This window comes from Lycium barbarum, unplaced genomic scaffold (genome assembly GCF_019175385.1).
Source record: "Lycium barbarum isolate Lr01 unplaced genomic scaffold, ASM1917538v2 unchr_scaffold_07, whole genome shotgun sequence".
Lineage (NCBI taxonomy): Eukaryota > Viridiplantae > Streptophyta > Magnoliopsida > Solanales > Solanaceae > Lycium > Lycium barbarum.
In genome coordinates this window covers 194,032-221,729 of record NW_026843404.1, presented here as the reverse complement: position 1 = coordinate 221,729, position 27,698 = coordinate 194,032, and the positions used below count along the sequence as shown (strand labels likewise).

The 27,698-nt window shown below is 34.0% G+C and overlaps 2 protein-coding genes and 1 pseudogene across 4 annotated transcripts; 2 read left to right on the top strand and 1 right to left on the bottom strand.

Moving 5' to 3' along the window:
* The first annotated feature begins 6,440 nt into the window (after positions 1–6,440).
* On the top strand, positions 6,441–9,035 carry LOC132625577 (probable 2-oxoglutarate-dependent dioxygenase AOP1; annotated as a pseudogene).
* A 3,681-nt stretch (positions 9,036–12,716) lies between these two features.
* Positions 12,717–24,606, bottom strand: LOC132625575 (polygalacturonase QRT2-like). 3 transcript variants are annotated; one of them, XM_060340187.1, is made up of 11 exons: positions 24,488–24,606; positions 17,729–17,775; positions 17,461–17,598; positions 16,842–16,979; positions 16,252–16,422; positions 15,991–16,017; positions 15,158–15,365; positions 14,991–15,072; positions 13,927–14,035; positions 13,565–13,681; positions 12,717–13,196 (listed from the first exon to the last, which is right to left on the bottom strand). In XM_060340187.1, the coding sequence occupies exons 2-11, from the start codon at positions 17,756–17,758 to the stop codon at positions 12,966–12,968; spliced, it is 1,251 nt and encodes a 416-aa protein (XP_060196170.1). In that variant the 5' UTR covers positions 17,759–17,775; positions 24,488–24,606; the 3' UTR covers positions 12,717–12,965. The 3 variants fall into 3 exon arrangements, with proteins under 3 accessions (XP_060196170.1, XP_060196171.1, XP_060196172.1); XM_060340188.1 differs by lacking the exon at positions 24,488–24,606 and adding an exon at positions 18,058–18,153; XM_060340189.1 differs by lacking the exon at positions 16,842–16,979.
* Positions 22,208–25,084, top strand: LOC132625576 (uncharacterized). The gene is made up of 2 exons (XM_060340191.1): positions 22,208–22,925; positions 24,263–25,084. The coding sequence occupies exons 1-2, from the start codon at positions 22,332–22,334 to the stop codon at positions 24,623–24,625; spliced, it is 957 nt and encodes a 318-aa protein (XP_060196174.1). The 5' UTR covers positions 22,208–22,331; the 3' UTR covers positions 24,626–25,084.
* Positions 25,085–27,698: the final 2,614 nt, after the last annotated feature.

The window sequence follows — 27,698 nt, the reverse complement described above, 5'->3', positions numbered from 1 at the left end:
AGACTGACCCACATGATTATTTCGATAAGCAAAACTAATTTAATAAATATGGAAATCAAATTAGTCAAATGATAAAAATAAAATGATCTTAAATCCCTCATTATGTAGCCTTCCATGCATAAGGATTTATAGAGCCCGTTTGGATTAGCTGAAAAAAAGTGGCTTATAAGCTAGTTTGACCAACTAATAAGCCAATCCAAACGGGCTCATAATGTGTGAATTATAGTTTTCGCCTGTATAAAGAAAAGATTCCAAGATAATTGACTTCCGTGACTTCATTCAGTTGATTTTAATTTTGATGCGGATGGAAGAATTGAAGATGATCATTGATAATGATGACGACGGCGATGGAAGAATTGTTCAGATTTGTCATGAATAGTGCAAACTTAATTTTATTCATAGTGAATGGATATCTGTTCTTACTTTGAGTTAAGGAGGTAAGATCTTGTATAATCATTTTTAATTGTTTTGCTGATCTAACATTCAAAGTTTAGTTTCCTTTTTTATTTTTTTTAAGCTTAAAAGGAAAAAAGCACTTGTAGATTCTGTTAAACATCTTTGCATAAGATGAAAACCGAACGAGTGATATCAAGATGTTTAGAGTAACATGTACTAAGAAAAGGGAAACTCTAGATTAATAGTTTGAGACTGCTGATGCTAGTTCATCGGTATTGTTCTTTATATGTAAATGTAATTTGTTCTACCTTTTAAAAGAGTACTATGACACTACATCCACATTTGTAATTCATTTCTCAAATCCAGAATAAAGCCTAGTAGATATAGTTTTGATATATGTAAGGTTTCCAGAACAAATTTGGGAAATGATGCAACAGGCATATCGAATTCGGAAAATTATATTTATCAGATCCTCCAGATGCTGGCTTTTTCAAACATACAAACTATTTCTGGTTGGTTTGCAGAGTGTTGTAGAAAGGAGGTGTTTTCAAGGATTTGGGACATTAGAAAATTATGACTTTTTTGGCTATAGAGATGACTATGAAAGTTGTAAGGAATCCAAATACTTCAATAATCTTGTCCATCTTCGTCCACTGGAATCATTGAGTTTTCAACTTAATATTCGCGGACATGAGACGAGGTATCACTAGGACATATTCAATTAAAATGCAAAAGTTTTTCCAGAAACACTCAAGAAGTTGAAGTTGGTCATATAGAGGTATGCTCTTTATGGTCATATAGAGAGGTATGCTCCATATGGTCGGTCATCTCTTAGTAAATTTTGTGAACACTTCAGAAAATGAAAATGCACTAAACTAGTAAAGAAATGGACCTTTTGTGGAGGCAAATTTCGAGAATAATAGCCTGTTTGACCAAGCTTTCAAAATTTTCTTATTTTTAACCGGTGCTTTTCTATCATAGGAGCTTTTTGAAAAAATACTTTTGGAGAGAGCAATTTGTGTTTGGCTAATTAAGTTGTAAAATTACTTTTTCTAATATTAGCGCCGCAATTTGTGCTTGACCAAAGTTTCAAAAGTACTTTTAGGAAAAACTACTTCTTTTAGCTTCTATTACTATTCAAAAAAAACTTTTTTTATCTCTAAGTTTGGCCAAATACTTGAACTCTCTAAAACAAGCATTTTTTTGTTGTTGAAAGAATAAACACTTTTGGCTTCATAGAAACTTGGCCATATAGGCTATAAGTCGATGCCCGCCAATCGGCTTCACCTCCGGATAAAAAAGAGAGTCCAGTTAGCCATTTGCACATTCCTTGAAAAACTACTCACTCCAAGGGAAAAAAATATGTGAATTGACTAAACTACCCCTAATTAAATAGGCATTGGGATTTGACCACATCAGAGGCGAATCTATGATTTCTAAAACATGGGTTCACCATTAAAAAAAAAAAGGAAAAAATGTATTAAGTGGGGCCTGATCCCTAGACATCTATGTACTTAACTCAGCTTTCAACCAAGTGCACCATTCAACTCTTTTGTAGCATCTATTCCACCATATAGTATTATACTATTTTTAAAAAATATATACATAAAATACCTAGTTTTACAGAGAGATTATGTGTTCACATGCCTCATTTTTTCGCACCTGAAATAGCCGCTGGACCACATAAAACTTAATAGGGACAAATCAGAAAAGATAAGGTTAATTGTTTCTTGATTTAATAAGTGAATATTTTTTTTGATAAAAAAAAAAAAGGTTACGTGGACACTTTTTTAATCCGGAGGGAGTATTATAATGCTGAACACAAATGTTCCTTTATCTTTGCGAAGGGTGCACTTCTGGTCCTGGTCGAGAAAAAAACTTTTTAACTAAAGGAAAGATACTAAATACAATGTATTAAAGTAAACTAAACAGCTAAGATTTTGTATATTAATAGGAAATGGAAGATCCTCTGCATCTGAATTCCTATTTCTTGCACTCTTTACGGAAATTGCTCGGTCGACGATGAAAATTATTAAGAAAAGAATTGACAGGTTCGAATCCGATCTGCCGGCATCGACTTATATCATATTTAGCTAAGCTTTTAAGAAGTTGAAAGTGCTTTTTTAAAAAACAAAATAATGCTTGTTTTAGAAAGCTCCGGTGTTACGCAAGCTCATAGGAAAAAAAAAAGTGTTTTTGAGTAATAGTAGAAGCTCGAAAAAGTAGTTTTTCCCCAAAATCATATTTGAAACTTTAGCTAAGGACAAATTCTTGGTCTGATATTAGCAAAATTGATTCCAAATTGATTAGTCAAATAAAAATTGCTACTCTCCAAAAATACTTTTTTGTAAAGCACTTACAGATGAAAAACACTTTTAAAATAAGCAGATCTTGAAAGTTTGACCAGATAGACTATTATTCTCGAATTTTGGCTAGTCCATTTCTTTACTACTCTTTCCGTTTCACAATAAGTAGTGTTTTTAGCTTGAACATACCCCTTAAGAAAACTACTCACTCTTAAAAAATAAGAAGTGTTTTTATTAATTTACCCCTAATCAATTGCCTTGAAAAGAAAGATCTTTAATGGTTTCTAGGTCATATGAAAATACATTTATTAAAATGAGAGAAAAATTGGAAGAAAAAAAATTAATGCTTTTTTGATTTTGTGAAACACTACTTATTTTGAAATGGTGGGAGTTGTTTGCTGCATTTCAGTTTTGTTTAAGCGACTTTTTCAATCAATATATTTGCAAATGTTGATGTATAATTTCGCACGCCATAGTACATTGATAGACATCCTAACTTGGTCTCAACTGACAAATTAGCACTCCAACTTTGAGAATGCACATCTAGACACCTCAACTTGGCTTAAGCTGGCCTTGTAAACACCCCAACTTTGAAAATGCGCATTAGACAACTTAAATTTAACCGTGTTTAGATGTGCATTTTCAAAATTGGGGTGTTTACCGGCCAAACCAAGTTGAATTGTCTAGATTTGCATTTTCCAAATTGGGTGTTCACTTGCCAATTGATGTAAGTTAAGATGTCTATCTATGTGTTATGTCATTTCATAGTACTCTTTTAAAAAGAACGAAATACATTTACACAAGACAAATGAACTAGTCTATAATAGTAAAAAGAAAAGTCTATAATAATCGTGAATATATTGTTGAACTATGGTTTTCCTTTTCTCATATATATTTTGTTTCTAACGTATCGTCGCTCAAAATTTATTTTGCTATAGCTTCGGCGTGATACATGGTTATTTTGATCCTCGCATAGGGTTGGTCTAGGGACTCTAAACTCTCACAAAGATGAGTTAGAGCCTGTTTGGATGAGCTTATGTCTATAAGCTGTTTGCAGCTTATAAGCTAAAAAAAATAAGTTGGGGTAGTTTAACTTATTTTTTTGGCTTATAAGCTGTTTTCAGCTTATAAGCTGCTTTAAATAAGCTAAGTCAAATGGGCCCAATTATTTTTTTGAGCTTATTTTAAGCACAAAATGACTTTAAGCTGGCCAGCCAAACACTCAAAAAAGCTGAAAACAACTTATAAGCAGTTTATAAGCAACTTATAAGCTAATCCAAACGGGCTCTTAGTGTTGTACGCAAAATCTAAATGATTGGCAAAACAACGAGTTACAAATGAATTCATTATTAAAAGCAAGTTGCATGATTTTAGCTAGGGGTGTACATGGACCGGGTTGGTTCGGATTTTTTAAACACCAAATCAAATCAATTGCGTCGGGTTTTAAAATTTATACACCAAACCAAACCAATAAAATTCGGGTTTTTCAATCTCGGGTTTTCTCGGGTTTTTCGGGTTGTTTGGTTTTCTCAGGTTTTTCAGGATTTTTTTCGGAATAGTCTTGATACAAAACATATAACTTTTACTTCAAATATTTCTTTAGTCCTAGTAAGATACAATTATATAATTAAGGTGTTTCTTAAGAAAATAACACAAAATGTGAGAAGAGTGATGACATTGTATCAAAATATACAACAAAAGCTAATATAATCGGTTAAAATAAATATCGCTAATTAACAAGCCATAAAAGAAAATAACCATAATCTAAAAATACTAAGTCATGCTAAAATAAGTATTACTTACATGACAAAGAAAAAAACTTAAATTATGTATTTTTACTCTATAAATCAATTATGCAAAGCTAAAGAATAGATATCTAACATTATTGTCATTCCTAGTGGTAAGTTGAATTTCTTTTGTTAGGATTAGTGTTGAGTTGGTTTTGGTTTGGACTTTATTTGAGTTACTAACATCCATGGGATATAAAATTTATGGACATTCAAAATTCTAAGTTCAAGCTTGAATAATACGATAATAGATAAAAAAATTACGAAAAAATTTAAGAAATATTTATAAATTACTTTACAAATAAATATTTTTATGTATAAAATGTTTTAAAAATTGAATACATGTAATGTCGGGCTGGTTTGGTTCGGTTTGACTTTTTTTAGTTAAAACCAAACCAAACCAATTATAGTCGGGTTTTTTTTTCCAACACCAAACCAAGTCAAACCAAACCATTAGTCGGATTTTCTTCTCAATTTGACTCAGTTTATCGATTTGGTGCGATTTATCAGTTTACTTTGTACACCCTAATTTTAGCTCATGCATGACGCAAACAGTTTAAGTAAACAGATTTAATTTCTCTTCTGTGTTGGGACAGATGGCCTTAATTCAGCTACTCTATTTTTTTTATTCTTCTTTTCTCCCACTTTTGTTTTTTAATGACAAATAAATTAGTTAGTTAAAAGAGGAAACTTAACATGTCAATCACATGCATATATTAAAATAGAAAAAGTATGTATTAATCAGCTTACATGTGTTTCGATGTTTATTTATTTGTGGTTGACATAATTGTTTGTATACTATTTTAACTTATTGTGTGATTGTTGGACATAATGTAAGCTTAAATATAGCAGGGAAAAGGTGCAAATATACCCCTATCGTTATACAAATAACGCAACTATACCCTTTTCGCTGACAATTTTTTTTAAGAAATCATTTAGCTTATTTTTAATTTTAAAAAATTTCACGTGACCTTAAAAAATATCTGCCCATTTTTTTTTAGCAGAATTAGCCACATGATAATTTTTTTCTGGTGGGTCAGGTCTGATTCGTTTAATAAAACATCTCTGTGACTTTAGAAAAAATAGTCTACACATTTTACAAAACGAACCAGACCCAATTCACAAGAAAAAAAAAAACTACCACGTAGCTTCAAAAAAATACGTCTACTCAAAAAAATAAATCGGTAGACTTTTTTTTTTAAAGCCACGTGATATTTTTAAAATTAAAACATGAGCTAAATGATTTTTAAAAAAAAATCCATCAGCAAAAAGGGCATATTTACACCATTTGTGTAAGGGCAAGGGGTATATATGCACCACTTTTCCAAAGAGGGGTGTATCTGCTCTAGATTGCAAAGTTGAGGAGTATATTTACACCTTTTCCCAATATAGTATAATCCATCCGGTCGACACAATAAGTATTTTTTTTAACCTTTTAAAGTTGATCTAAAATATGTGTTCTCTTAGCAAACCTTAGAAGACATTAATTATTTTATTCAAATTGACCCTTGCTCTAATAAATAATATCATATAACAACTTCCTGAAAAGTCTTTTCATGCTTGAGAAGAGATGAAGAGTAATTTAGTTAAATTTAGGTCTATCATTACACATAAAATTAATTACAATGTGACAGTATTAATACCCCAACTCCTTTTGTTTATGGCTAGTTAACTATTCTCACCTCAGAGAAAACATCATAATTCATCTGACAATTGTGTTTCTATACGGAGGTGGAGTAAGAACTTTTAGTTTATAAATTTCGAATGACACTTATTTTTCTTTATTGAGTTTTGAGTAGATTATTTGTACAAATTCAATGAATATTTCATCATATATTTAATATTTAAATCAAAGTTACTGAATTTTGCTGCACCCGTAATTATCATTGTGGCTCCACCCTTGTTCCTATATTAATGTGTGAAAGAGAAGAGACTTAACAATTTTGTCAAAATGGCATTCAAAGAAATGAAAATTCCCACAATAGATTTTTGCAAGGCAAAGCTAAAACCAGACAGTGCACAATGGGACTCAACAAAAGTTCAAGTTTTTCAAGCTTTGCAAGAATATGGTTGCTTTGAAGCAATATATGATAACGTTTCAAGTGAAATTAGGGAATCCATGTTTGGTACTTTAAAAGAAATATTTGAATTTCCAAAAGAGACCAAACTGAAAAATTTATCAGACAAACCATTGTAAGGCTACTTAGGACAGATTCCACACTTACCATTGTATGAGAATGTCAATTTCTTACTTGCTCCAATCTCAAAGTGTTGAAACTTTTGCCAATATCTTTTGGCCTCATGATGGAAATCCTGATTTTTGGTATGTCTACTTCTTTTGTTATTCGCTCCCTCTCAATTTATGTGACATACTTCCGTTTTTAGTCCTGATATGCTTTACTTGAGCCAAGAATCAATAGAACCTCTCTACTTCATTGAATATGTTGTTGTTGTTGTAGTACTTACGTTCTTAGTTTGTTTAAAAAAGAATAGCTTATTTCCTATACAATTTAACTTTAAATTCTCTTGTCTACCATAATTAGATTCTTTATAGTCACACTTTACACTTGTTTTAGGCTACAAGTTTCAGAAGCCATTTTTTTTCTTTTTAAACTTCGTCTCTAGTCAAACATCGCCGCATAAATTACAACTGAGGGAGTACTATATGCTCCCTCTGTTCCCATTTCTGTGATGCAGCTCCCTTTTTAGTTTGTCCCAAAAATAAATATATTTTTCTATATTTAGAAGAAAATTTAACTTTAAACTTCTCATTTTACCCTTAATGAGATGTTTACAGTCACACAAATGTCTGAAGCTTGTTTTATAACACATATTTTTTTTAAAAAAAATCGTTTTATCTCAATCTCCGTTCCATTCAAACAATGCAACAGAAGTTGGAACATAGGGAGTGGTACTCTTTAAAAGACTCTTTTGGTACAACAATTTTTTTTTCTTTTTAGAAAATAGTCTTCCATTAGAAATCATTGTGCTACTGCTGACTAATATATATTTCTACCAGTTGTGCGTTTTAATTTTAACATATAGATACACTTTATTAATTTTGGCAGCAATGTGGTAAAGTCCGACTCAAAGTCACCTGTGGAGTTGGATAAAATTGTAAAAATGATGGTTTTGGGGAGCCTAGGGCCAAACAATTATGTTAATGATGAATTCTTGGATCCCAACCATTATTATTTACGGTTTAGCCATTACAAGGCACCTCAAGGTGAAGATGAAACAAAAATTGGATTGAGTGGCCACACAGATGTTACTGCTTTGTCCATGATATCACAAAGTCAAGTAAATGGATTGCAAGTTCTCAACAAAAATGGAGATGAGTGGATTGATGTCAACATTGCACGAGACTCCTTCCTTGTTTGGTCTGGGGATCCCTTCATGGTAAGTGTTACTTATTAATTGTTGCAGAGGCAGAGGCGGATTCAGAATTTCGAGTTTAATGGATTCTGGATTTTAAAAAAACGCAATGTACTGTGTTCTAAATATATTATTTATAGATATCTAAAGGGTAAAATTCACAAATGCCCACTCTTAAGGTCATGCAACTGAAAAATAACCATTGCCATGGAGTTTCAAATTCCGCTGGTAAAACTCCAGGATATAGTCATTGAGTTTCACCCATGGAATTTGAAACTCTATGACAATGACTAGTTCTCAAAGACAAAAACGTGACCAGTGCTATTTTTCCTTAAGCAAGTGGATTTCTTTTTTAACACAAATACAACGCGTTAACTAAACTTACAGGGTTCTACCGAACCCGTAACTAAAACTCTAACTGCGCACCATTTTTAATAAATTTCTATGTACCTATGCATAGCCCGTGCCGAACAGGGTGCTCGAGCACCCACCAAGGTCTGCCCTTGATTACACCACTAAAAATATTTTCAACGAAATCCGTCAGAAATTGACCTGTCGGAAACGTTTTCACCAAACTTCAATTCCGTCGAAAATCCATATTTTGACAGACATTCCCGAATAGAATTCTGCGACAAGATCCATCTGAAATAGACTTGTCAGAAACGTCTCCGGTGAACTTTTTGTCAGAAATGTTTCCGACGAACTGTTTGTCAGAAATCCCATATTTTCGATGGAAACAACCATCGGAGATTCACATCTTTTAAGTGGTGTTACACGTCATAATACCAAAACTAGTTCTGAAAAAAATTGTGCAAAATGTATGCGGGCATGGACAAATGGTCGCTCACATTCTCCTATCCATAGGGTAATAATGGCGGGAGACAATGAAAGATTCTCCATTCAATTATCATCTTTACCAAAAGTAGATTACACCATAGAGGCCCCAAAAGAACTTGTCGATGAAGAACATCCTTTACTCTTCAAGCTTTATGAAGGTGTTGGATATTTTAAATATGTTATGTCAGAAGCTGGCAATAGAGCAGGCACGGGTGTTTTCAAGACTTACTGTGGTGTTTGAATTGTTTTAGTTCCTAAAGACTTGTTTAAATAGTTGTTACGCATTGTACTGTATTGTTATTTTAAGTGTAAGCCAACCACATTTATTCGTGTTGACGTGATCAGGCTTTATTTCCTTAGCAAAAACTCTTTTTTACTTTCTTGTTGTCTTCATATGCTTGTGCTGAAGTATGTTCTGTTCTGTTGCTTTTATTCTTTAGTTGCATTACTAATACCTCATCAATGAATGAGATGGGGAAAAAATAGTCCAATTATGTGGCACCGTTCGAATTTCGAGAGTCAAACTTTTCAATTTTAACATTGAATTCATACATAGAAGCTTTAAAAATTTTCAAATATATTTGAAAACTATGTAAAAAGTGCCTATAAATCACAATGATTAACAATCAAAATATTTAAAAGGCATATAAAGAGTGGCAGTCAAGTAAGAATTTGTTTCACTCTCGAAATCCGAAAGGTGCCACATAAGTTGGGACGAAGGTCGAAGGGAGTAAATCTCTGATAAATAATGTAAATATGTAGTCATAGAATATTTTGTAAATCTTCTAATTTAGGTTAGTATATTTTGTATCCTAATAGGACATTGTAACCATGGTATATTTACCAATTCCATCATCTAGTATTTGTCATTCTTGCGTTCTTGGTAAACATGTTAAGTTGTCATTTGCTAGGTCTATGTCCGAAACTTTGTTTCCGTTTGACATTATTCATAGTGATTTGTGGACTTCTCCGATTTTGAGTTCTATGGGCCATCGTTATTATATTCTGTTTTTGGATGATTTTACCAACTATTTGTGGACTTTCCCTTTGGCTAGAAAATCTGATGTTTACTCAAAATTCTTAGATTTTAGGACCCATATTCTTACTCAATTTGAACGTCCTATCAAGAATGTCCAATGTGATAATGGGAGGGAATATACTAATAGCCAATTCAGAAAGTTTTGTGCGTCCAATGGGATGTCTTTCCGTCTTTCGTGTCCTCATACATCCTCTCAAAATGGGAAAGCAGAAAGAAAAATTCGTTCACTAAATAATGTCATCCGGACTCTTCTTGCTCATGCTTCCATTCCTCCGTCTTTTTGGCATCATGCATTGCAAATGGCGACGTATCTCCTTAATATTTTACCAAGTAAGTTATTGGGTCACAAATCACCTTTAGAGGTCCTTTACCAACGGAAACCATCTTATTCTCATCTCCGAGTCTTTGGGTGTTTATGTTATCCCCTTTTTCCGTCTACTACTATTCACAAGTTGCACCCTCGGTCAACTCCATGTGTTTTTTTGGGATATCCACCAAACCATCGTGGCTACAAATGTTTTGATTTATCTTCAAATAAAATCATTATCTGTCCTCATGTTTTATTTGATGAGACTCAATTTTCGTTTTCCAAAATCCATACTCCGGATCTCACCGCTTATAACTTCTTTGATGATGGCCTCTCTCCTTACTTGATCCATCATATAACCGCCAGCCCTCCATCGCTGCCCGCGACACAGCACCACGGCGACACCTCCCAAACTGGGCAGCAGCCTCCGTCATCCTCTATGCCGGACCAGTCTGCCTCTCTCCCCCACCAGCTTGCCACCAGCCCGCCAACTTCGTCCATTCCTACTCCTGTCCAGCCCAATACCCGCACTCACATGGTCACTCGTAGTCAACGCGGGATTTTCAAACCCAAGCACCCATTTAATCTACATGTGACGGTTACCAAGTCCCCCATACCTCGTAACCCGTTGGATGCGCTACGTGACCCGAATTGGAAATTGGCCATGGATGATGAATATGATGCTCTTATTAAAAATAAGATGGGGGATTTGGTACCCCGTCCGCCTAATGTGAATGTTATTCGTTCTATGTGGATTTTTACTCATAAAGAAAAGTCTAATGGTGATTTTCAGAGGCATAAAGCCCGTCTTGTAGGTGATGGCAAAACACAGCAGGTTGGCATTGTGGTGAGACGTTCAGTCCGGTCGTAAAGCCAGCAACGATCCGCACTGTCTTAAGCCTAGCTCTATCTAAGCATTGGCCCATTCATCAGTTGGATGTCAAAAATGCATTTCTTCATGGCGTGCTCAAGGAGACGTTTTATATGCATCAGCCTATGGGTTTTAGAGACCCATCTCGTCCCGATTATGTGTGTTTGTTGCGCAAGTCCTTATATGGGCTTAAACAGGCACCGAGAGCTTGGTATAAAAGATTTGCTGACTTTGTTTCTTCCATTGGTTTTGCTAATAGCAGGTCTGACCACTCCTTGTTCATCTATCGCAAAGGCCACCACTTGGCTTACATTTTACTATATGTGGATGATATTATTCTTACTGTTTCGTCAGATGCTCTCCGCTGTTCTATTATGGACCTTCTTGGCTCAGAATTTGCTATGAAGGACTTAGGTCCTTTGAACTATTTTCTTGGCATTGCGGTGACCCGTCACAAGGGTGGTATATTTCTATCACAACGTAGTTATGCGGAGGACATTATTGAACGTGCAGGAATGTCCTCGTGTAAGCCTTCTTCCATTCAGGTTGACACTAAACCGAAGGTCAGTGCCTCTTCTGGCGATCTGTGTGACGATCCTACTCATTTCCGGAGCCTTGCAGGTGCTCTTCAGTATCTTACCTTCACCAGAACGGATATTTCTTATGCTGTACAACAGATTTGTCTTCATATGTATGCTCCACGAGATACGCATATGCTTGCTCTTAAGCGGATTATTCGGTATATTCAGGGTACACTTGATCATGGTTTGCATCTCTACTCATCGTCAGTTACTGATTTGGTTTCATACACTGATGCTGATTGGGGGGGATGTCCAGACACCAGACGCTCCACGTCGGGTTATTGCGTGTTTTTGGGAGATAATTTGATATCCTGGTCATCTAAGCGCCAACCTACTCTTTCCCGCTCTAGTGCGGAAGCAGAATATAGGGGGGTCGCTAATGTTGTTTCTGAATCAAGCTGGATACGTAATGTTCTCTTGGAACTACATTGTCCGATCCCTAAGGCTACTTTAGTTTATTCTGATAATGTCAGTGCCATTTACCTGTCTGGAAATCCAGTCCAACATCAGCGCACCAAGAACATTGAGATGGATATACATTTTGTTCGTGAAAAAGTGGCGCGCGGCCACGTCCGTGTCCTTCATGTTTCATCCCGATATCAGCTCGCTGATATTTTCACTAAAGGACTGCCACAGGTCTTATTTGAGGATTTTCGAGACAGTCTCAGCGTTCGTAAACCTCCCGTTTCGACTGCGGGGGTGTGATAAATAATGTAAATATGTAGTCATAGAATATTTTGTAAATCTTCTAATTTAGGTTAGTATATTTTGTATCCTAATAGGACATTGTAGCCATGGTATATTTACCAATTCCATCAATGAGAATAATGACGGAATTAATCTCTTTCAATCTCGACAACTTGTGGTTATTTCATGACCTGGGGAACTGCGAAACAGATCATCCACAGCGAAGAAAATACTCGAAAAGGAACAGGATGTTTTCCTCTAAAGCATCAAATAGCAACGATTATTCAACTAGCACCAGATAGTAGAGAAGATCATGGAAAAAACAATTTTAAAAAAAGCATTAATTTTTTTTTTAATTCTTCCGGTACAACTTCATTTTTTTCAACAACTATTCTGGGCCACTTCACAAGACGTTAGTTCGCTGAATCATGGACTGTGGCAAGCAACTCATTTCTTGCTTTATGTAGTTTTATTGATTTATGGAAGTCTATAATAAGATTATAATTGGGTGAGAGAAGAGAAATCTAAAATAAGTCACATGCATGTCTTAATTTTATCCAACATCAACAATGGTACAACATAGAAAAAATTGCAGAACACAGCTTAAAGTTTAAAATAAAGGCCAAACAAAAAATTGTGTACAATACTTACGATGCTACAACTGTGACAAGGTTGTTCATTCTATTTTACTTTTCCTCTCCTTTTTCTTGTTATGCGCACAACACAGAATTGTTGGTGTTAGCCCTATATAAAAGTAGGTGTTGAGAGAAAGTAAAATCTCAAACTTGTGAGGGACAAGGACCGGGTTCGATACTATATTCTTGGCCATAAGCATTCCTACAATAAGCTGTAACCTCCCTTCCTGGAGTTGCTGATGTTAGTTGTATCAGTTGCATTGTTATATCAGTACATGGTACTGACTTGCTGCAGTTTAAATTTATAGCGATATCTGTGCTCGATGTTCCAAATATGTTCTGGTAAACAACATTGCTGATTTGCACTCCAGTTGCCTATCATAAAAAGGATAATGACGCAGTTCATTCATCTAGAAAAATTACTTACCTGCAGCCGGTGTTATACACCAAATCAAGAATTTTAACATTATCCAGTAAAAACTGTGAGACAGGACTCTTCAAAATGTTGCCGTACCCATGTCGGATTCTCAAAATATGTAGTATTTTTCGAGGATCCGACACGGACCATGCCCAAAGGGAAAGATGTCCGAGTAACGTTGATTTTGCAATGTAACTGTTGTATCCGAAACAGTGTTGATAAGGAATCAAGAGGTATTTCCAGTTGACATTTTTGAAGAGTCTGAGCGAAACATAGGTTTTTATAGAGCTGAATATGTATTTAAAGCAGTTTTAAATTGTATTACCATTTCCTTGCAAGCCCCTCGAACATCACAGTAATTCTGGTCAATTATGATGGGGTTTTTGACAGAGTTAAATTCAAGATTCTCAAAAGTGACGTCTCGTACATATCCTCTGCCAACCTATTCACATCATGACATTCACAAGAAGTTAATAGGTGGATGGAGGATATATGTTAGGGAGTTAGCTGAATTCAGTATTTTCAACACGTATGATGTAACATAGATATACAGTGAAAAATCACTAAAATTTCAGCAACTACTAAATTATGAGCATGTTAAGTTTGAATCTTGAGTCGGCCTCTAATTAAAATCAGCGCATTTAGGAAGACTAAATTCGTGCAATTCATTTTCTTTGCTCTGCATACCTGCCATGTCTTGATGCGAGCTCCATTTGTGGTTCCATAGAAGAAAGCATTGCTCACATGAATGTTCTCTACTTGAGCAACATTTCCCCCTTTTCCTAAGCTTCCAATGCTGAATACAAACAAAGTAAAAAGATTTCATTAGTATTAGATAGCTAATATACACTCTGAAGTTAGCAAATTATCCTTATCTATTTAATTCAGATAAACATGAGATGTTGAATTCTTCTTATATCCAAAGAATAACAACTGCTATAACTGCTGAAGATTCTTTTGTTGTTGCTTCCAAAGATTACTTACTTTAGTCGAGGTTATTTAAACTTTAAGGAACTCTTATAGTCTTTTCACTTTTGTCACCTCTACTCTTATAGTCTTTTCACTTTTGTCACCTCTTTTTTTGGGGCATCATAATATAGTCTATTGTTATTAGAAGATTAAAACATCAATGCAATGAGTGTGGTGGGATGGTTGGATCTCTCCCCCTTAACCGGAGGTCTCGGATTCGAGCCCCGGGAATGAAGAACTTTCTTGGTAGGGAGCGTTTAACCGTCTTAGTTGATCTACCCGGCACAAATCCAAATTAATTGGAACAATGTGTTGTGGAGTATGTTGCTCGTACTATCCAAAAATGATGTTGCACCTGTGTCGGATCCTCCAAAACTGCACTATTTTTTGGACGACCCGCCACGCACCTGGCAACATTTTTGACAAGTCCAATCAACATAGGTTGTGGATACCAAATAGTTAAACCAAAAAAATTATGAGCTTGCTTCGATGGGCTTAAAAAAAGCAACTTATAAGCTGAAAACAACTTATAAGTCAAAAAAAAAAAATTGGTGTAGTCCAACTTAATTTTTTTGGCTTATAAGCTGTTTTCAGCTTATAAGCTGCTTTAGATAAGTTAAGCCAAATAGGTCAAATTATTTTTTTGGGGTTATTTTAGCACAAAATGACTTATAAGCTGGCCAGTCAAACACTCAAAAAAGCTGAAAACAGCTTATAAGAACAAGAACGTGGCTGTTGTGGCTGCAAGGGAACAAGAAAAAAGGTACTGTTGAAGAGACTACCTTATACCGTGACCTGGTCCACATTGAATGTTGTATATTTGGACATTAGAAGTGTAATCTCCAATTGAAATGCAATCATCCCCTATTAATCACAAAGCTAAACCAGTCAATACATGAGTAATAATTCAAGTAGTATAACACAACAATAATTGACAAGTTAAGAGTACCACTGCTTATTTTAGAATTTGTAATTGCCACATATTGAGAAGCCTGAATGTGAATTCCATCTGTATTTGGACTATTTCCCGGAGATTGAATCATTACATTGTCCACTTTGAAGCCATTGCATCTCTCTATAAGTATATGAGTTTGGGCACTGTTGGCAAAATAGATGTTACTGATGGAGCTGTGACTGCAAAAAATGAACTTCAAGGCCTGTGGAACAAATTAATAAGTGAAGAATTAACAATTTTCTTTTGCTTCTCTTTAAGCATAGTCTACATGAACTTCTAAATATATTTAGTGTATGTTTCTGGTACGACAGAAGTCATGTTTCGGATGGGTAAGTCAAAAATCTATCAAAATGGGGGAAGCCGGTGTCCCTCATGTATGAACGGAATTCATTTTCCTTGCAACTATTTTACCTTTTAACTTCACATTATTCGGAGCTAGGTTCGGTAGAACCAGTAGCTTTGCGTAAACCTTGTATTTTTGTTAAAAAGTTCACTAATATGTACTAAATAATTTATCAAGAACCCCGTAACTTCCTTTTTCTAGAATCTAGAACCCATAAACTCAAAATTTTAATTTTGCCTCTGTTACTGGTTTCAACTACCACTTAGACATTATTGTCAATCTTTAAAATTCAAAATGTTCATCAAGACACTTTTCGATTTGCTAATATCATTATTAATTAACCTGTGATATAATTTTTTTCGAATTTCTTTTTCTCTCACAAACCAAAAGCCGGAAAACATTTGTCAAGTAAAATGACTTCTGTTATACCAAACATACACTAGAATTAAGAATTCAAAATCAGATGGTGTCAAGAAATACTTACAGTGGGAGCTAATTTTGTGCATCCTTCCTGAAAAGCAAATAAAAAAGTAAAATCAATCCATGTGAGATACCATGCTAATGAAAGTAATTACAATATGAATAGAATTAATATTAGTTCAGAAACAAAAAAAAGGGTAAGTGAGTTCTTTCGTTCCGCCTGAGCTTTGGTGGACAGAACTGCCTGGTATTTATGTCGGTGTGCACAAGCTGATCTGGACATTAGAGTTATCGGAAACAAAAGTTAATTCTATCTGTGACATACCATTTCAGGGTGGTATCTACATGATTGATCCCACCATCCTTGTCCCTGCCCATCAATGGCTCCTGAGCCATCAACAATTAGACCACTAACATTTCTGAAAGCCAACCACTGACTTGGATCTTGCCCGGTCCATATACTAGGTGTGCTCGATGCCACAAGTCTACCTGATATCTACAAGTCATAGAAATTCACTATTTCACTTAACTTGACGTTTCTAGATAAAATTTAACTTATATACACTGACAATGTAACGAATTTCACTTAACTTGACGTTTCCCATATAGAATTTTACTTATATACACTAACAATGTAACGAATTTTTACAATACCGTACTACAACATAATTTGTTGTAGCAAGTTGTCTGCTTTAACAATATTGTAATCTCAACTATCAGTGATTTAACTTATATAAACTGAAAGCATAATGAAATTTTATACTATCAGTGCAACTTAGCAGGTCATAGAAGGTTGTCTACTTTAGTTTCCAACTAGTTTGACTATTAAGTGACGATAGTGTAATAGCAATTCCTATAAACTGTCAGGAAGTTAAACTTTTATGAATGTTAAAGAGTGGTTTATGTTTTGCATACCACAAAATAGATGTTCTCAGAATTGCAAGGGCCCCTCAATGTCACAGGACTAAGAAAAAATATCATGTTTTGAGGAATAATCACTTCAGGAGATCCAGCTGATGACGAACATGCATCATTCCAAGCATTAAGTAATGCCTGGATAAAAAGAAAATAATTTATTAATTACTAGAGCAAAAAATTTAAATATATTTGATATTTAGTGGAAAATAAAGGAATATAATCAAGGGTTGTGTTAGGATAGATAGGATCTAGCCACACTTAACTAGAGGTCTCGGGTTATCGAGTACGAAAAATATTCTAGTAGGGAGCAATTCCCCCTTTAACAAGCCTATGCGGCGCGAATCCTGATTAGTCGGGGCTCTGTTGTAGCTACAAGACACCAGGCGGGAAACCAACCAAGAGCGCTTTCCTAGGCCTTATGTGGCACAAAGTCGGATTAGTCATGGCCCTAATGCAACTACCGGACACCAAGTGGAAATCCAACCAGGAGGCGCTTCCCCCTTTAATAGGCCTTTTGCGTCACGAATTCGAATTATTCAGGGCGCCAATTCAGGTATCAGGCATCGGGTGGGAAGCTAACAACAAAACAAAGGAACAAAAATATAAGAAGACTTACTTGAGAATCATCTGTAATGCCATCAGCAGCAGCTCCATAATCCAGGACATTAAAACTGCCTGCATATCCTATTATACTTGCACTATATATTCTTGAATTTGTCAAGCCAATTAAAATGAATAAGAGAGCCAAAGTTTTCTACAAAAAAAATAAAAAAAAACAATATATAAGAATTACTGTCAGATAAATTCTAAATGGTTATTTAATAAAATAGAGAAAAAAAATAAAACAAATAAATAGGATAGTACTGAGCATCAAGAATCCTTACCATGCTATATGAAGAGTTAGAGGAACACATTTAAACCTGGTGATTATCTGCTTCATGACCAAACAATAATGTTTAATAACATGAGTTATTGAAAAAGAAAAGAAGAAAGTCATGCATTTTTCAAAATATTAGTGCTGAAGATAATCTTGGAAAATGTAGCTTAGTTAGCTTATTAGACTTCATTTATAACTTCATTAAATGCTTCAATAATGTAGAGTCTAGATTTAAATTTGAAATGAAAAAGAAGAAAGGATTATTCATTATAATGAAGAAATGAATATGTAAAATGCCCAAAAAAAAAAAATGTGGAAGATAAATATAAAACTTACAATGGCAAGTGTGCATGATCTTGAATGAATTGATTTTCTTTGTGTAAAGAGCAGAAGTGGGAGATACTTATAAATGGGAATTTTTGCCATCGTGGGAAAAGATTGAAAAGAAAGCAACATAATAAATTTACAAATTTTGGAACAGTTTAAGATAAGCATATATGTCAGATTTTGAGTGTAAAATAAGTTTGATTCATTGGGAGAAAAGTTGTAGAATTTGCCAAGCATACGTACAAAGGCCAAAGCCAACACTTTATTTAATGTTTATGTTATCATAAGAGAAATTTAATTTATTATCAGTATGGTGACTTCAAATATGTGTTCCTGATCCAAATCATCCACCAATGCAAACACAATTTAGATCCTAATGCAATGCTCCTTCGGATAAAAAAAAAGTATCCATTTCGTCATTTGCATGCTCCTTATCAAATTGCTAACTCCTAGACAAAAATAGTTAATTTGACTAAATTAACTTTAATTAAATAGGTATTGGAATTTGATCACAGAGCACTTAATAGGGGCAAATCTGGAATGATAAGATTAATTCTTTCTTGATTTGATAAGTCGACACTCTTTTTTACCCAATAAAAAAAAAGCTAAGTGGACACTCTTTTTCGGAGAGAGTAATAGGTAAAACATACTACTTCCTCCGTCCCAATTTATATGGCACCATTTGACTAACCATGGAGTTTAAGAAAGAAAGATTTTTTTAAAAAAAAATTGTGGTCCAAAACAAGTCTTAGATAAATGTATCTCGTAAATCATCTCATAAAATTAAATTGTTTCTAAATATAAAAAAGTGACATTTTTTTCGTCAAATTGAAAAAGAAAGTGTGTCACATAAATTGAGATAGATAGAGTATTAGTTACGTACAGAGTTAATGATACTCCCTCCGGATCAAAAAAAGAGTTCACTTAGTCATTTGCACACCCCTTAAGAAAATACTAATTCCTAGACAAAAATAGGTAATTTGACTAAACTACCTCTAATTAAATAGGCATTGAGATTTGATCATATAACACTTAATAGGGGAAAATATGGAAAAACAAGTTTAATTCTTTCTTGATTTGCTAAGTGGACTCTCTTTTTTATCCAAAAAAAAAAAAAGGCTAAGTGGACTTTTTTTTTATTCGGAGGGAGTGTCTAATAATTTCTATGACCCACATTTAACAATATTGATCTTTTTTTAAAATTTTATATTTTGTATCTCTTTTTGCGAATACACTTTATTTCGCATACTTATATCAACCTAGATTTGTGTTATCAGGTCGACACAACATAGAGTTTCGAAATTAAGTCCAATACATATGTCCACAAACCAAAACATAAATAGATATCATATATTTCAGAATAAACGCCCTTAATTTTAGAATTTACAACGTCTAAATTATGGATTTATCATTGATTGAAATTGTCTAAAATAAAGGTCAATATTGACTATCTATTTTAGCGTAACTAATTCATTCCAAAATAAGTAATTAAGTACGTACTTACTAAAATAGAAGAGAGGTGCCAAGAAACCCAAACTTTTTTTTTCTTTCTTTTTATTTTATGTATATCTTTTTTGAGTGCATTATTATACTATGAAGGATTGATTGGACATTGAGGAGGTAAAGAAGAATTGTATTTTTTAGATGGCTTGGACTTGTATGCCAAGCAATTGTTGCTTTAAAGGTTTAAAAAGCTTTCCACTAATGTTATTTTATTAAACTACTTTTATCCCCTTTCTAATTTCGTCAATTTTTAATATTAATACTCATATATTTTTTGGTCATGTCTCCAGGTGACTGATCCATATGACTTGTTTCAAAATTATGGATTATGGGCTAATACCCATTCAAGTAATTGGACGTTTTGTCTTTCAAATGGGCTGGTCTTTAATTTTGTCCTTCAAATGGACTGGTCTTTAACTTGTGTACTTCAAAATTGAACTTATGCCTATAGAGGCATAAATTCATTAAGAAAAGTTATGTCACTTTCTTAATGAATTTATGTCCCTATAAGCATAAGTTCGATTTTGAAGGGAAAAAATTAAAGACCAACCCATTTGAAGGCCAAAAATTAAAGAATAGCACAAAACAGTAACAAAGTGCAAATGACCCCATACCAATTTGGGCTGAATTCTTCATATTTGTTGGACCTTTGGACCAAATAGCTTTGGGTGCAATTGCACAAAGAGCCCATTTTGGCAACCATTTAAGCCACAGCCTAATATCATGATTTTTTCAAGTTTAACAACTTCAATTAAAGTTTAAAAAATCACATATAAAGTTATAAATATTGTTGACTTTTGACATATCGTTTGTTCAAGCAAACTTTCAATATACGCATCTGAAGTTTGGCCTCGAACATGTATATCTAAAATTTTAAGATGTATGTCTATTTGAAACCGAGAGAGTTTTTCTAAAGTTTGAACTGTCAAACTTCGTCTCTGCCAATGTTTTAAAGTTTTGCCAGTAACACCGATTTAATTTAGAATTCATTTTTTATATTCACAATTAAAGATACACTTCCTCAAGTTCGCAGCAATGGTGATTTTTAGGTGGTGTTTTAATTATTCCATGAGATCTTGTATATAAGAGTTGCTGATTTTTTTCCCCCCTGTTGATAGACTTTGTCTCAAGCATTATACTTCAATTTTGCGTACAATATATTCCAAACACATTATTGTATAACAACTTATAAAAAAGAAGACGAAAAGACATAAGTGAGGTAGTTTTTTTTCTAAAAGAAAATTATCTATACTGGTTAGCAGTTAAATATTTGAAAAGACTGACTATAGAATAAGTAAAAATAAACGTAAAATGTTATATAAATTCTTCCCCCCTCTTTATTTTCTGGTCCTTCTCCTTACACACTACAAACATACATGGACTTTTAGATAGAATATGTTATAATTCAGAGGTAATAGCAACATCCCATAATTTAAGTATTAAATTGATAAACATAAGTAATTCAGGGAATTTTTTTAGATATTAACTCTATTTTTATTATATTACTCCCTCTTTTTCAAGTTTTATGAGTGTATTTGAATGGTAAGTTTAAGAATGAAAGACAGACGTTTGAATCTTATGGTCTAAAACTTGACAAATAAAATTTTGTGCCTAGAATCATTTTATTAAAGGTAAATTGAGAACTTTAGAATTAAATTGTTGCTAAATATATAAATGTGTATTTTTAGGATCAACTAATAAAGAAAGCGTGTCATGTAGATTGAACAGAGGGAGTACTATATTTGCGGTCACATTAAGAGCCCGTTTGGGTTAGCTGAAAAAAAGTGACTTTTAAGCATAAGTGCTGAAAGTTATTTTATAAATAAGCAGTTACGTGTCTGGATAAAAATGCTTAAAGAGTTTTTAGAAGTAAGGTTAATATTGAAATTAACAGAAAATATAAGATATAAAAGGTTAAAGTTGTTGATCAAACCAAAATGACTTTTAAGCCAAAAAAAAGTTACGGTTGAGCAACTTCTTGATTTTAACTCATTTTAAGCACTTTTTAATTTAATTTAAACTCTTTTCTATTTTTATCAAACATTTAAATAAGTTAAAAATGACTTATTAGTTGATTTGATCAACTTATAAGCCAATCCAAACGAGCTCTAAATCTACACGTCACAATATTCAAAGTTTCAGATCACACTTGTTACAACTCACCACAAGCTTACCTTGTTATAGCTTAGTATAGTTGAAGGTGTTAAATACCCATTTCTTATTTCACTTTCAGATTTTGAGAAAATGACTAAAATGTTCCCTTATCTTTAATAGTAGTATTAAATTAGTCCCTTAAGTATCTCTTGAGCAGTTTTGACCCTTTAAGTTTGTTAAAAGTAAGTATTTCTAGTCCCCGTCAGATATTTACTAATCTTTAATTTTTTAGTTAATTTATAAAAACTGTGAAATTAAAAAATATTCAACGAAAACTCACTTTTGGGTGTACAAATTTTGTAATTTCTATTATTACTGGTCTATTTCAAGAATCTAGTGCAATTTTTTGATCTGTAATTTTCTATTTTTATCAGGTGTAATTTTTATGTCGCGGTTCTTGAAATGTTAACGGAAATACCCCTATTTTTTAGTTAAATTTTTTAACGATTTCGATTAAATTTAACAACTAGCCTCTCGTACATATTTAACTGGACCAAAAGTGCTAGTAACATTTGAAAGCCTTTAACTTCCAAGTTCCAAGTTCCAATCAAGATCCAATCTTTCACACATTTCTCAGACTAAACCTTTCTTGAAATTCTCTCAAATTTCTTCAAAAGTTTCCTAAAATGGCAAATTCTTGGAGAAGAAACCAACAAATCAAGATCTTCACACCCAAAAATCTTCTTCTTTTCTTCTTCACTTCTCTTCTTCTTCTCATTTTCCTTTATCTCACTTCACAAACCCAAATTCCAAAACCCATTAAATCCCTTAAAAATCCCATTTTTAACCCTCCAATTAAACCCTTTAATTGTTACAATTCACCACAAGCTTACCCTATAATAGCTAGTATAGTTGAAGGTGTTAAATACCCTTTTCTTTTTTCTCTTTCAGATTTTGGTAATTTACCTGAAAAACCCCATAAGAATATTCAAAGAATACTTAAAGGTAAACCCTTTAGAAAACCTGATATATCAGGGACTGTTCAAGAATTATTGGAAAAAATGAAGGGTAAAAATGGGATTTTTATTGATGTTGGTGCTAATGTAGGAATGGCTAGTTTTGCTGCTGCTATAATGGGGTTTAAAGTTTTGGCATTTGAACCTGTTTTTGAGAATTTACAAAAGATTTGTGAAGGTATTTATTTTAATAGAGTTGGTGATTTAGTTGAGGTTTATGAAGCAGCTGCCTCAGATCATAATGGGAATATTACCTTTCATAAGGTATTTTGTTTTAGCTAAATCTGGTGTATATAAATTTTTGAGGTTTATTTTCTGGTTGCATATAGTTTCCTTAATTATTTACGTGGAAGTGTTGACTGGGCATGGAGTGGGCATGGAGTTTAAGAACGAAAGGAAGAATTTTGAAACTTGTGGTCTAAAATAAGCGATACATATTTGTGTGGTTATAAATCATTTCATTAAGGGTAAAATGGTCACAACTGAGTAAAAAGGAAAATGTGTTGCATAATATGGTATGGAGGGAGTATCTAAGTTAATTGCATGGAACTTGTGTTTGTGTTTTCAGCAGTTTTGATATGTAGCTTGATTATGTGAAATTTGATAGTGTAACTCGGACATAACATAGCTAAAGAAATGACCTTTTCGCCGTAAGGGGTCATTTGGTAGGGTGTATTAGGTAGAATAATGTTGGGACTGTGCGGAATTGTTGGAAAAAATGAAGGGTGAAAAGGGAATTTTAGTTGATATTTGTGGTCTAAAATAAGCATAGATATTTGTATATTTGTGTGTCTGTAAATCAAATTAGTGAGGGTAAAATGGGAGGTTTAAAGTATCATTGTTTGAACTACTAAAAAGGAAAAATTGTTGCATAAATTGGGACGGAGGGAGTTTCTATGTTAATTGTATAGCACCTGAGTTTGTTTTTTTAGGAGTTTTGATATCTAGCTTGATTATGTGAAATTTGATAGTGTAACTAATTTGCTAAATAGAATTCGTGTAACTCGGACATAACATAGCTAAAGAACTGACCTTTTGTCGTAAGGGGTCATTTGGTAGGGTGTATTAGGTAGAATAAGGTTGGGACTGTGCAAGAATTGTTGGAAAAAATGAAGGGTGAAAAGGGAATTTTTGTTGATATTTGTGGTCTAAAATAAGCGATAGATATTTGTGTGTCTGTAAGTCATTTTAGTGAGGGTAAAATGGGAGGTTTAAAGCGTCATTGTTTGGGACGAACTAAAAAGGAAAAATTGTTGCATAAATTGGGACGAAGGGAGTTTCTATGTTAATTGTATAGCACTTGTGTTTGTTTTTTTAGGAGTTTTGATATCTAGCTTGATTATGTGAGATGGAAGTCCGAATGAGAATTTTGAATGGGAAATTTGAATGACACTCTCATTCCGTTTTCACTTTATGAGCTGGTTGATGATTCTCAATGACTGCTTTGGGGATTTCAATGACATTATTTACCTTATCAAAGATAAAAAAAAAACCTTGCCCGGTTAAACTGAGACAAACAAATTGAAACAAAGGGGGTATGTTTTTTGTTATTTTGTTAGCCACCGCACTGAAAGTTCTTATTTTCATGTATTTGTTCTTAGTTGGTTGGTCGGCTCGACAATAGCGCTGTCTCAGCCACTGGTGCCAAGTTGGCTTTTAAGTCAAATGAAGAGATTGAAGTTCAAGTTAAAACTATTCCTCTTGATGAAGTTATCCAAGAAACGGAGCGTGTTCTGCTCATAAAGATAGATGTTCAAGGCTGGGAGTATCATGTACTTAAAGGAGCATCAAAGTTATTGTCGAGGAAGAAAGGTGAAGCACCTTACCTAATCTACGAGGAAGACGAGCGATTGTTGCAAGCCAGCAATAGCAGCGCCAAGGAAATCCGAGAGTTTCTTCAGAGTGTGGGATACAACCGTTGCACTCAACACGGTACAGATGCACACTGCACAAAAACAGATTGACATGGTTATTCATTTTCAAAAACACTTCAGAATCAATACATGAAATTCTGAATAATTGTGCTACACAATCAACTATCAAAATTTTTTTGGGTGATAAGCTTAAAATGGTTGGAGACCGAGGACCTGAGGGGCCAGTTGTTCAATGTCGAGCTCTACTTTTTCAGGAATTGGGCAGGGTGACTGATAGCATGCTGAGGGGACTGCAAAAATACTAACTTTGCTGATAGGTTTTTGGGTGGGTAAAGTGAATGATGACTTTGGTTAGTGGCAGGATGTTTTCTCACACTTTTTGCTTTTTGGTTACCACATATGTAATGTGTGCACAGGCCATTTATAGTAGTTTTCTTGTAGAGGTTGTTGCATTGGTCTGTGTTTTTTTCCTTCTTTTTCTCTTTGTTTCCATTGGTGAACTTGTTGATCATTAAGTACATCTAATACAATTCTTTTTAATGACTTCAATGTAGTGTATGCGTTGGATGACTGACCATTTAATGATGGATCAAATATGGATATTATATGTATTATGCAAATATTCATATTATCTATATCCATTTGTCTGCTTGTTATTTTTCATGAATTCTTGCTTCTGGGAGTCTAAGCTTATTTGGCTTTTAACTCGTGTCCTCACCTGACTATTCCTAAAACTATGGATAATACGGATATCGATAGTATCCTTTGGAATATGGGCTGGCCGGTTATTTTATCCGTTTTTGTTTAAGCCGTTTTTGACCCACCTATTTGCCACTCCTACTCCCAACTGTCCCCTTTTTGTTGACTGTCTTCTTTGAAACTGTGTGAATGATGCTCTATAAGTACGCAGGTCAAATTACATTAATGATCCTGAGAAAATAGTTGATTAGTGGTGTTTCAAGATAAATCTTCATTAATAGCATCTTTTCCAAGTTAATACTTCTTCTGTGTTTAATGAGGTCAAATTTGTTGTTAGGTGGAGAGTTCTCTTAAACACTTATATTCCTTTTCTCCATCTGCTTTATGGCATTAAAATCACCTTTTATATCTCTATTATGAGTGACTGTTTTCACATGTAAAAGGGTGAAAACAAAGTGTGGTTGAAGCTCCAATTGTTGAACTCCACTGCTGCAAAGTTAATGCCCCACCCAGCTACCGTAAGAACACAGTAGAAAGGCAAAAAAGGATTCTATATACAGACATGAAAGCTCTATCAATAAAAAGATTCTAGCTTATATCTACTTAGAGAGAAATGATTCCCTCGTAAAGCTTGCAAACCTATCCAAATGACTTACATGAAAAGAGAAAATTATGTCGATTAAGAATCGGAAGTCATTGTACATCAGACAAGGCCGACGTGTTATGCATCTCTGGTGTTTTGCTCGTGGTATAGAAAGAGTTATAAAATTAATAGAACCTAAAATGAATAAAATACCAGATAGATGAAGACTAGAAATCGCTAGATCAACTGCTGGTAATACCATTTAAAAGGAGAATAGACCATCCACAAAGTTGCTCATTGGCTTCACCTTAGACATCCATGAAAGAAAACATTGACAAATGTCTTATCTCATTCCAAAGTACGAATCGAGTTATTACATCTGGGAAAACAAAGCCTTCTTGTTAGAAGGTTCACGCATATTTGAGAAGAAATAAAGCCAATTTGGCTCCCCTATTGGTAAGAATACACATATTTAACCAGGGGATAGATTTGTAGCAATGCGGTCAATTTGGTTGGTGTAGAGTTCCATGTTTCAATGGATGGTTTGAGAACTATCGATTGCAACAATTTGAGCTAGGTGCAAAACTCAACAGGGAAATGATAGAGCAGATACAAACATGTTAGGTCGAATAGCTTAATTGACACTCCTACTTGCACCGGTTTTGACATCCCGGTCCCCTTACTTGACGGGGTTCATCCCAACACTAAAGTTATTCAAAACTAGTTTTTTAAACACCTCTTACCATTGACCGAGCTTATGTGGCATTTAAGGATGCTGGTTCTAGAATTCAAGTTCAAGCTAGTTTACTTCAGGCCTCTAAATGTAACCTGCAGAATCTTCAATTTGCCTACAGTGATACCTCAACATTGAACTCTTGCTACTTTCTCCTAGCCTTTTCCACTGATAACTGAAATGTTTCTTTTAACATGGTATCCAACCAACTTGTGCACTTCCACTAATCCATTGGGTATGTTTTACCTCCCACCAGTACAAATACCGAATTACTTTGCCCACTGGCTTAGACAAATGGGAGTAAACAAATACCCCTGATACTTAGCAGTTGAGCTTTATGATGGTTTAGCTGCTAACTCAGATTGCAGCTCATGCTTTTTCAGATATCAATAAAGAACGAAGAGAATGCCACCGGGGCTTCGGTTCAGTGGCAAACACACGACATATAATGTATGAGTGAGACACATGTCATGAGAACTCTGCTACTAACCAAAGAAGTCTTATATTTAAGTGGAGAAAGATAGAGAGGTAGACTAATTAATATTCACCGAGTTTCGAACCATGCGTCAGATGACGTTTCGAGATTTCTCAGTTATCGAGGAATAAATAAATAAGTAAACAAACATGAAAGACAATGTACATTGATAAACTACATCTAAGGAAATGTTATAACTGAGGATCATATCAATACCTTTGCTACAATGTTGTTCTTTGAAAAATGCTTGTTTTGTGAGTTGTGATCTTGACCATGAAACTGATACTGAAAATTACTTGTTCCTCTATTTTGAAAAACTTCACTTCTCCACCATAGCTTAATACAGTTGCTTCATGTTCTTTTTGTAAAAAAAAACAGTCAAAATACATCAATGAACTTCACAAGAATGTCTTAAGACTTGTGACTCAAATAAGACAACCTTTAAGTTCCAAGAACTGTTAGATACTTCCAAAAATTACTGGAAAAAGTGTCTGCATCTCTCTTTAAAATAAACCGAAAAATTGGAAATTTTAGCTACCATAGCTCCCAGTTTATAGATGACAAATTTCTGTTGACACTGAAAAAGCCAATTGGCAAACCTCACTTAGAGCAAGGATTGACGTTTACTAACTTCTAGGTGGTGTCAATTGCGTGGGCTATATTTTGGGCAAAG

Excerpts from the sequence above, each read along its gene's own strand:
- LOC132625575 (XM_060340187.1), bottom strand. The coding sequence starts at position 17,758 with ATGTGTTCCTCTAACTCTTCATATAGCATG. Across the intron at positions 13,682-13,926 it reads CTCGCATCAAGACATGGCAG|GTTGGCAGAGGATATGTACG; the intron begins GTATGCAGAGCA and ends TGATGTGAATAG. Across the intron at positions 13,197-13,564 it reads GAGGGGCTTGCAAGGAAATG|GCAACTGGAGTGCAAATCAG; the intron begins GTAATACAATTT and ends TTTTTATGATAG.
- LOC132625576 (XM_060340191.1), top strand. The coding sequence starts at position 22,332 with ATGGCAAATTCTTGGAGAAGAAACCAACAAATCAAGATCTTCACACCC. Across the intron at positions 22,926-24,262 it reads GGAATATTACCTTTCATAAG|TTGGTTGGTCGGCTCGACAA; the intron begins GTATTTTGTTTT and ends ATTTGTTCTTAG.